At 36.1% G+C, this 10,612-nt stretch overlaps 1 protein-coding gene across 1 annotated transcript in view; it reads left to right on the top strand.

Moving 5' to 3' along the window:
* LOC107746414 (relaxin receptor 2-like) overlaps positions 1 to 10,352 on the top strand; it is a 33,644-nt gene extending 23,292 nt beyond the window's left edge. Inside the window, exons 10-15 of the mRNA XM_016560635.1 lie at positions 1,529 to 1,758; positions 5,087 to 5,497; positions 6,162 to 6,374; positions 7,645 to 8,055; positions 8,722 to 8,934; positions 9,976 to 10,352. Of these exons, the coding sequence (XP_016416121.1) occupies positions 1,529 to 1,758; positions 5,087 to 5,497; positions 6,162 to 6,374; positions 7,645 to 8,055; positions 8,722 to 8,934; positions 9,976 to 10,115 (1,618 nt within the window). The 3' untranslated portion in view covers positions 10,116 to 10,352. The remainder of the gene's footprint in view (positions 1 to 1,528; positions 1,759 to 5,086; positions 5,498 to 6,161; positions 6,375 to 7,644; positions 8,056 to 8,721; positions 8,935 to 9,975) is intronic.
* The last annotated feature ends 260 nt before the right edge of the window (positions 10,353 to 10,612 follow it).

Below are 10,612 nucleotides of genomic sequence, written 5' to 3'. Positions count from 1 at the left end.
TGAGGTATTCGGCCAATCACAACACACTGTAGATCTGGCCAATCAGAGCACACCTCGCTTTTTCAGACGGATGAGCTTTGTAAAAATCGACACGTTTCAGAAAGGCGGGGCATAGAGGAGAAACAATAATGTACATTATATGGAAAATAATGTGTTTTTTGAACCTTAAACCGTATAAACACATTGCATTACACCAAATACACAAAATAATGTTCTTTTTAGCAGCATCATATCACCCCTTTCAATCAAATGTAATATCTCCAGAACAGATGTGTTCCCCTCTGGGGAAATGAAAATGAAATAAAAAAGTAGTAGAGTGTAGGCCCTCAGAGAGATTTTTAAATGGAAAGCCATCATTTCTTTATGAGGAATCAGTCCCCTCCACACCAGCACTGAACAAAAGAGCCGCCGTGTGCCGAGGAGAGATGCTGCACTGAAGTCTTTAGAGCTCTGAAGCTCACGCTGAACCTGTCTGCACTTTGATGTGGAGATGAGGTTTTCGGGATTGTTATTTTGCAGATATCAGCTGCACTAGAAATTCACTTTTGATCTGAGACAGGCCCACTCTAGCAGACTGTGACAGTAACAGAAGGTTAGCTCTGCATTTTACAAACCTGTTGATGAGTTTGATGAGGGGTAAATGTGAACAGAACTGTTTGGGTGTGTTGTAGTGACACGTGTTTTAAGAACAGACAGAGGAACAGATACTCTGCTTGGGCTGAAGTGTTTGATTGTGCAGCAGGGTAAAGTGTTCATTCAGGTATAAGGATTAGGTAAAGGTTTTTATTTAAACGTGTTCAAGCATGGTATATTTTTTCTTAACGGATTCATTTTATCTTAACAGATTTATTTAATCTATTGGAGCACACACAAACAAAATGAATTTGTAGGTGTATGATGATTATTTTCCATATACTTAAAGTGAATAATAATAAAAGTGGTTTCATATGACTTTCATATGACTTCATATTCCAAGTTCTCTGAATCCAAATGAAAGCTTTGTGTAACACTGAAATTTCAGCCATAAAAAGAGTCAAACAAAAGATCAGTGTTCACTGTTTAACAAACAAGTAGTCTTTTTTTTAAATTGGGTATTTCCAAAGAAATATTTGTTCAGTTGTTTATGAATCAGACTAATCTGTTTTTTGAATATTGTCTCAATGTTCACTGGTTAACAGCTCAATGAGTGGATGATTTTCAAATGAGTCCTATTTAAAATTTCCATTTTGCAAAACTTTAGAAGTTGCATTCACTATTTTTTATCATACTTTTATGACACGTTTGTCATGACACAACCCCAGTCCTCAGTCAACTTATTATGCTGAAAAAAAAGAGTAGTCAGGATACCTTTCTGGTTCCACAGAAGTCATACAGGTATGGAAAGACATGAGACATGAGTAAATGACGAGCATTTTCATTTTTTAGTGAAAAATCCCATTAACCATTTTTCAACCACACGTATGCAATTATGTGTAAAATAACTTTGCTTTTTCTCTTTTTCTGTCATTTATGTATTGGACCATTTCAGTTATTTTAAGCGTTTTGAATTCTGTGGATATTCTCCCAACGTGCGGAGCTGCAAACCAAACACAGACGGAATCTCATCCTTCGAGAATCTGCTGGCAAACATCATTCTGCGCGTGTTTGTCTGGGTCGTCGCCTTCATCATTTGCTTCGGAAACATCTTCGTCATCTGTCTGCGTTCCTGTTTTGCTTCTGAGAATCAACATCACACAATGGCCATCAAATCCCTTTGCTGTGAGTCCATTATGCATCAAACATGAGCGTGACGCAACCAATATGCAGCTCCTACTCAACCCCAGTGAAGCTCAAATGATCAATCAGTCAAAATTCATTTCATGCATTAAAAAGTGAGACAAAAACCTGCAAACTCAAAGTAGTTGTCTCACTACATCAGATAAGAGTGACATTTCTACACCTCCACAATACTTATTACACCTAAAGTCAAAATAAAACAGCATTCACAGTCTATTTAGCATTACAATTTCAATAACTGTTTTGTATATTTATATATTTTTTAATTTAATTTATACCTAAAGCTGCCATTACTCCAGTCTTCAGTGTCAATGATGCTTCAGAAATAATTCTAATATACTGATTTGCTGTTTAAGAAACAAACATTTATTTACATGATTAAATAATTTTATTAATGTTGAAAACAGTTTTTTGATAAATAGAAAACTCAAAAGAAAGCTCATTATTTAAATTAAAATTGTAACAATATAAAAGTCTTTATTGTCCCTTAATAAATTTAATGCATCCTTTCTGTGTAATGGTGGCGGCCCACAAAATAATAAAAAAAACAGAATTACATGAATTAATTAATTTGGGCAGGAGACAGGATTAAGCCTGACGAACAGAAATAAAGTAAATACTCTCAATAGCTCGAAGGAAAAACCTTCAGTTACAAAAATAATGATAATGATAATAATAACAGTTGTTTTTTCCCCACAACAGTTCTTTGATTGAATAGAAAGGTTTTCTTCTAATTAAGAGTCACAACAAGAGAGTTCAGTTTCAATATTATATTCACAAAAATAGTCGGGAAGAAAAGTTAACAAAAGTGGCTAAAGAATTAATTTCTTTAAAAAAAGATTTAAAAAAAAACATCTTATAGAATATATATGTTTTTAGCATAACACTGATGAATAATCAGGTCAGATATGTGTATTACTATTAGAGGTACATATTTGATTTCGTGTTGACATATATAATCATCTACTTATGGAAAGTGAATCAAAGTTTGTAATGAAAAAGTCGTTTGTTTGTTTTTTGAAATGGCAGCGTGTCAATGCAGGGTCTAATTTTGGAAGTTCACCGGCGTCAGACAAACAGGCTTAAAGGGTCGTAGTTCCCTCTAATTGCAGCATTTACACACACACACACACGTGCCATTATACACACTCAGCTAATTATACACATCAACACATTGCTCTGAAACTCACTAAATTATACATCTATGCAGTATCACAAGCTTTTAATAAACATCAAAACACACACTCTTTCCCGCCCGCTGGGCAGATAAATAATTACAACAGTTGGTATCTTTAGACACACACACACACACAGAGAGAGAGAGAGAGAGAGAGCTTGCTGACTTATGTACGACCTCGCTGACACATGACGCACACTGCAACAACACGACTCATACCTGGACACACACACACACACTTTCATTCAACAACAGAAATGGAAAGTGTTATTAGAAAAGGTCGGATCAGCTCGCGATATCTAGAGCTGTTCAGCTGAGGATCAGAGTCTGAGGACTAATCTGTGTCTCAGTGATGGAGAGAGATAGCAGACGGCAGGCTGAAAAGAGATGGATAGATGAACAGATGGCTGGAGAGGTGCAGTTTTTTAACCCACATAGAGTTGAAAGGACACGTCTCTCTGTTAAATTATCAAAACCTGCCGCCCCCTCAGATGAGAGACATGCAGAGAGAGGTAAGAGTTTGCGATGTGGCTCTCCAGCTCTGGAGTTTCACACTGGCTGACACTGGCTACAATATGTTTAGTAGTGGTGGTGGAAGTTGGAGGGGGAGGGTTTAGCTGTCTCTGTAGGCCTTACTCATTCAGCTAGGACTAGAATAACACAGTATCATTGCTTACTTGCAAAAACCCATTCACAGTGTGTGAAACGTCTCACCTTGGAGGCTCTGATTTTGATGAATGAAAACCGAAGTGGGGAGAGACATCTGTGAGGGAAAGAAAATTATTTGGAGGCAGTGCAGTGAATGAAAGTGTGTGGGTGATTTGGTGCTTGTTAATTATTAGCTGAATCAACTGCTCAGCAGGTTTCTGGGACACACAAATAGAGAGAACTGCAAAAAAAAAAAAAGAGAGACACAAACTGGCCTGACCATGCACACACCGCCAGAAGTAAAATAACACAAAGAAATAGAACATGACTGACTGACTGATTATGAATAAACAGATGGATCGACATTATTTTAGTATTATTTATTTACTATTATAATATTTAGTAATATTTTGAATTAGCGTAAATTTATTTAACTTTTCATTTCAATTTTAGTTTACATTTTAGTGATTTTTATGTGCTTTTGTAATTATTTTTTTTTATATATATATTTTATAATATATCAGCTTTATTTAAATGATCAAAAAAAAAATTATTTTGTTTTAGTTAACAATAACAACATCTAAATGTATGTGCTGAATGTAGGGCCCTATGAAATCTGTTTTATTTTTTTCAAAATTCTGTTTTTCCGTTTTTATTTTTCTGGATTCTATTTTTTATTTCTGTTTAAATTTTTCTGGACTCTGTTTTAATGGTTACATTACATTTTATTAATCAAAAAAACATGTCTAATTAATTAAAATCATGAAGCTTACACGATTTAACAGCAATTTATTAAAAGTTTAACAAAAATTTTATTTTAGGGCCCTACAAAATAAGTTTTATTTTTTCTTAAATTCAGTTAGATTATTTAATTAATTACCAAATTCTGTGTTAGTTATTTTAATTAAAAAAAAATTAATTTTATTATTAAATTTTATGAAGTTTATTCCTTAAAAAACAATGTTTTATTTTTGGTAGTAGTAGTACTATCACTACATTAAGTAATGTAGGCTATTTCTGTCACAGTTTCTTCAAGTTAAACCAAACCTTTTTTTTTTTTTTTGACGGATTGCCATGAGGAACTTTACGTTTCTGTTAGTATATGATATGATGATAGTTTTTCTCAGAAGAAACTGTAAAATTCTCATGAAGTGACTCTTGCGGCTTAATATTCACAGAAACTAGTCCATATCGCGTTTTAATTTAAGTGTACTGACTTTTGATTTATTCATTCAAAATTTGGTAGATTATGCCTTATACAGTAAATTCTAATTTTATGACAGGATTCCGTGATTCAGTCCGCGTTTTCCTAGTTTTCATAGGGCCCTACAAATGTATGCATGGACAGGTTAATGGATAGGTGGTTAGACAAGATTGTATGGCAGATGGGCTAATGGATAGAGGATGAATGGATGGGAATTGATATATAGATTGATGAACAGGTGTTAAATCATATATTAAGATGTATTTGTTTATCTCTAATAGGTGCCGACTGTCTCATGGGTGTGTATCTGCTTTTCATCGGTGCCTTTGACATCAAGTATTGCGGCGAGTACAACCGTCATGCTCAGATATGGATGGAGAGTCTGTCTTGCCAGTTGATCGGCTCTCTGGCCATGTTGTCCACAGAGGTATCCGTCATGATGTTGACCTACATGACACTAGAGAAGTACCTGTGCATCGTCTTCCCATTCCAGCATTACCGTGCTGGACGAAAACAGACCCTGTGCTCACTGACCTTCATCTGGTTGCTAGGATTTATCATTGCCGTTATTCCCTTCTGGGATAAACAGACATTTGGGAATTTTTATGGGCGGAACGGAGTATGCTTCCCTCTTCACTCAGACCAGACAGAGAAACCTGGTGCCAGATGCTATTCTACAGCTATTTTTCTCGGTGAGGGCAGATGGCATCGAATTGTGTACATTTTGTACGGTGTATGTTTGAGACCTGGATAAGCCAGTGTGTGTATTTCTGTCATTCTCTGGAGGTGACTCAGCTTTGAATTGGGCTTTTCCAGTTATCTAATAATTTTACTGCATTTCCCCAGAGATTCAACCATGCTCTTTTTTCAACCATGCTCTTTTTTAATAAAGTAAACTCAGAAAAAGATCCTCCCTGGTAGCAACTTCACTAAAAAACGGAACTAAAAAAAAGGTCTACAATCACTATTTTTCTAGTTTTCCAACAATATCTAAACATCCTTAAGACATGATAAATCTCTTTGGAAAAACTGTATAAAATATTAGGATTTGTCTTTAGAGAATACATAAATTAAGTTGAATTAGCCTAAGTATTTTTAATTTCCCCATCGTCGTTTATTTATTTTTAAATGGAGTAAGAAAACTTAATTCAAAATGTGTCTAAACACCTAATAAAACACAAGTCTATCTTCTTTTTTTAAACTGGAAATCAAGACAAAAAGACTGTCATGAACTAGCCCAAAGACAAAAGAAAAAAAAAAATGTGGCTAATGTAAAAAATACTAAATTGGTGATAGCTTATTTGGTTCAACACAACTTGATGTTACTAAAGATTTATGTGTGTGTTTCTCTGTCAGGTCTGAATCTGCTGGCTTTCGTGGTGATTGTATTCTCCTACTCCAGTATGTTTTACTCTGTCCAGAAGACAGCGAAGACAGCGCGTCAAACAGTATTTGATCGAGAAGTCACTATCGCAAAGCGGTTTTTCTTCATTGTGTTCACTGATGCCATGTGCTGGATCCCCATCTTCCTCTTGAAGATACTATCACTACTAAGAGTACATATCGCTGGTAAGCAAACACGTGTGATCACATATTACAAGCAGAAGCTAATATGTGTGAAAGAACACGGGCGACAGGATATTATTTATCAGTGTGTCACTTAACTCATAATTGCCGTGACCGCAGTTTGGCTGCTCATTAGCTAATGATATGAATGAGGCAGCTCATTAATATTATACCATGGTGAAATGAGACCTGTGTACTGCAAAGCCTAGCCTGCTTTCCAGTTAATAAAACTGCAATTCCCCTGGTTTTCTCTTGTGGATGTTTGATGGATAAAGAAGGATTTTTTTTATAGAGCTTTACATTCTCTGATCTGGCCTCTCCACTAAATATTGATTTTATTTTTTTGCTTTGTGAACCTCAACACATTGCACAAGCACATTTACCCAATTACTATAAATAAAAATCAATTGCATCACATGGACTGACATCTAAACACATATACATCCACAAAAATTAAATATGAAACATTAATATGGAATATTAGAGTAGGTACACTGAATTTTTAGGGGTGAATATAAGGCACAAAGATGTCCCTTTAAGTGACAAGCTGTTGTACCCCTAGGTACATTTATTTATTTATTTTAAATCAATAAAATTTGCACAATTTGAAATGTTTTGTTTTTAACTAGTATGCTATCTTTTCTAGGGGGGTTACAGCTCTTAATATCCACATTACGTTTGATGAATGGGTATTGATTGTTAAACAGTTGACTTTATCAAGACCCAATGAGCCAATTTCATTGTTTTCCTTTATCCTAGAATTTTAAGCCTGAATCCAGATATAACTGTTTTGCTTCTTGTAAAAATCTGTAGACAATTGCCATTTACGAAACATGTGTTTTTTTTTTTTTGACGGATTGCCATGAGGAACTTTACGTTTCTGTTAGTATATGATATGATGATAGTTTTTCTCAGAAGAAACTGTAAAATTCTCATGAAGTGACTCTTGCGGCTTAATATTCACAGAAACTAGTCCATATCGCGTTTTAATTTAAGTGTACTGACTTTTGATTTATTCATTCAAAATTTGGTAGATTATGCCTTATACAGTAAATTCTAATTTTATGACAGGATTCCATGATTCAGTCCGCGTTTTCCTAGTTTTCATAGGGCCCTACAAATGTATGCATGGACAGGTTAATGGATAGGTGGTTAGACAAGATTGTATGGCAGATGGGCTAATGGATAGAGGATGAATGGATGGGAATTGATATATAGATTGATGAACAGGTGTTAAATCATATATTAAGATGTATTTGTTTATCTCTAATAGGTGCCGACTGTCTCATGGGTGTGTATCTGCTTTTCATCGGTGCCTTTGACATCAAGTATTGCGGCGAGTACAACCGTCATGCTCAGATATGGATGGAGAGTCTGTCTTGCCAGTTGATCGGCTCTCTGGCCATGTTGTCCACAGAGGTATCCGTCATGATGTTGACCTACATGACACTAGAGAAGTACCTGTGCATCGTCTTCCCATTCCAGCATTACCGTGCTGGACGAAAACAGACCCTGTGCTCACTGACCTTCATCTGGTTGCTAGGATTTATCATTGCCGTTATTCCCTTCTGGGATAAACAGACATTTGGGAATTTTTATGGGCGGAACGGAGTATGCTTCCCTCTTCACTCAGACCAGACAGAGAAACCTGGTGCCAGATGCTATTCTACAGCTATTTTTCTCGGTGAGGGCAGATGGCATCGAATTGTGTACATTTTGTACGGTGTATGTTTGAGACCTGGATAAGCCAGTGTGTGTATTTCTGTCATTCTCTGGAGGTGACTCAGCTTTGAATTGGGCTTTTCCAGTTATCTAATAATTTTACTGCATTTCCCCAGAGATTCAACCATGCTCTTTTTTCAACCATGCTCTTTTTTAATAAAGTAAACTCAGAAAAAGATCCTCCCTGGTAGCAACTTCACTAAAAAACGGAACTAAAAAAAAGGTCTACAATCACTATTTTTCTAGTTTTCCAACAATATCTAAACATCCTTAAGACATGATAAATCTCTTTGGAAAAACTGTATAAAATATTAGGATTTGTCTTTAGAGAATACATAAATTAAGTTGAATTAGCCTAAGTATTTTTAATTTCCCCATCGTCGTTTATTTATTTTTAAATGGAGTAAGAAAACTTAATTCAAAATGTGTCTAAACACCTAATAAAACACAAGTCTATCTTCTTTTTTTAAACTGGAAATCAAGACAAAAAGACTGTCATGAACTAGCCCAAAGACAAAAGAAAAAAAAATATGTGGCTAATGTAAAAAATACTAAATTGGTGATAGCTTATTTGGTTCAACACTTAACTTGATGTTACTAAAGATTTATGTGTGTGTTTCTCTGTCAGGTCTGAATCTGCTGGCTTTCGTGGTGATTGTATTCTCCTACTCCAGTATGTTTTACTCTGTCCAGAAGACAGCGAAGACAGCGCGTCAAACAGTATTTGATCGAGAAGTCACTATCGCAAAGCGGTTTTTCTTCATTGTGTTCACTGATGCCATGTGCTGGATCCCCATCTTCCTCTTGAAGATACTATCACTACTAAGAGTACATATCGCTGGTAAGCAAACACGTGTGATCACATATTACAAGCAGAAGCTAATATGTGTGAAAGAACACGGCGACAGGATATTATTTATCAGTGTGTCACTTAACTCATAATTGCCGTGACCGCAGTTTGGCTGCTCATTAGCTAATGATATGAATGAGGCAGCTCATTAATATTATACCATGGTGAAATGAGACCTGTGTACTGCAAAGCCTAGCCTGCTTTCCAGTTAATAAAACTGCAATTCCCCTGGTTTTCTCTTGTGGATGTTTGATGGATAAAGAAGGATTTTTTTTATAGAGCTTTACATTCTCTGATCTGGCCTCTCCACTAAATATTGATTTTATTTTTTTGCTTTGTGAACCTCAACACATTGCACAAGCACATTTACCCAATTACTATAAATAAAAATCAATTGCATCACATGGACTGACATCTAAACACATATACATCCACAAAAATTAAATATGAAACATTAATATGGAATATTAGAGTAGGTACACTGAATTTTTAGGGGTGAATATAAGGCACAAAGATGTCCCTTTAAGTGACAAGCTGTTGTACCCCTAGGTACATTTATTTATTTATTTTAAATCAATAAAATTTGCACAATTTGAAATGTTTTGTTTTTAACTAGTATGCTATCTTTTCTAGGGGGGTTACAGCTCTTAATATCCACATTACGTTTGATTAATGGGTATTGATTGTTAAACAGTTGACTTTATCAAGACCCAATGAGCCAATTTCATTGTTTTCCTTTATCCTAGAATTTTAAGCCTGAATCCAGATATAACTGTTTTGCTTCTTGTAAAAATCTGTAGACAATTGCCATTTACGAAACATGTGAGTTATGCAAGTAGTTGGTCTGAGCCGAGAGGCGCATTTTGATTAGTAGATGGCTGAGGAGCCAAAGCCCTGGGTGACAATTAGACATTCAACCGCCATGAGCACCCATGAACACTTATCAGCTAGAATGGCTTTGCAGTTCTTCCCTTGGACAATACGGTTTAATCTGCACTTTCTTTTCTCTCTCTCTCTCTCTGTCTCCTCCAGGTACCCTCATTCTGTGGGTGGTGATTTTTATCCTTCCCATAAACAGCGCCCTGAACCCCATCCTGTACACTATCACAACCAGCGCCTTTCAGCAGAGACTCAAACAGTGTTTGAAATATCGCTGCCAGCAGACTAACTGACACACACACACGCACACGCACACGTGCTCTGAGATTAATATTCCATGTGGAATAAAAGGTTAATAGATGACAGGATAATGACCACACATACAAGTTGTTCTCATCCTCAGCACAAGCTAATAAGGCTTATTAGAGCCTGTAGGGTTGAAGTAAGGAGAGCACACACGGCAACATTAACCAGCAGATCATCACAAACAATATACGCTTATGCAAGTAAAACCAAGCCTTATATGAAAAACAAAGAAATGACATACATGCAAATCCAAGAGACTTCAACTGCCATATAGACCTAGAGTAGTGCGTGTATATGCAGGGTAAGCCAAACTCTGTGGCTGTCAGAGAATGCAGAGAGGAACAGTTCGGACGGACCCCGGCGGGCTGAGGATTGGAACCCTTCCGACTGATTTAATTGCGTTTTTGTGTGCTTGTGCGGCTGTGTTTGGGAAACAAAGAGGCAGTTGCATACAGTCAGGATAGACAGGAACTATAATGGTGGA

Source organism: Sinocyclocheilus rhinocerous, unplaced genomic scaffold (assembly GCF_001515625.1).
Source record: "Sinocyclocheilus rhinocerous isolate Xijiao unplaced genomic scaffold, SAMN03320098_v1.1 scaffold77, whole genome shotgun sequence".
In the NCBI taxonomy this organism is placed as follows: Eukaryota; Metazoa; Chordata; class Actinopteri; order Cypriniformes; family Cyprinidae; genus Sinocyclocheilus; species Sinocyclocheilus rhinocerous.
Note: the sequence above shows the minus strand (reverse complement) of the source record. Positions and strands in the feature narration are given on the sequence as shown.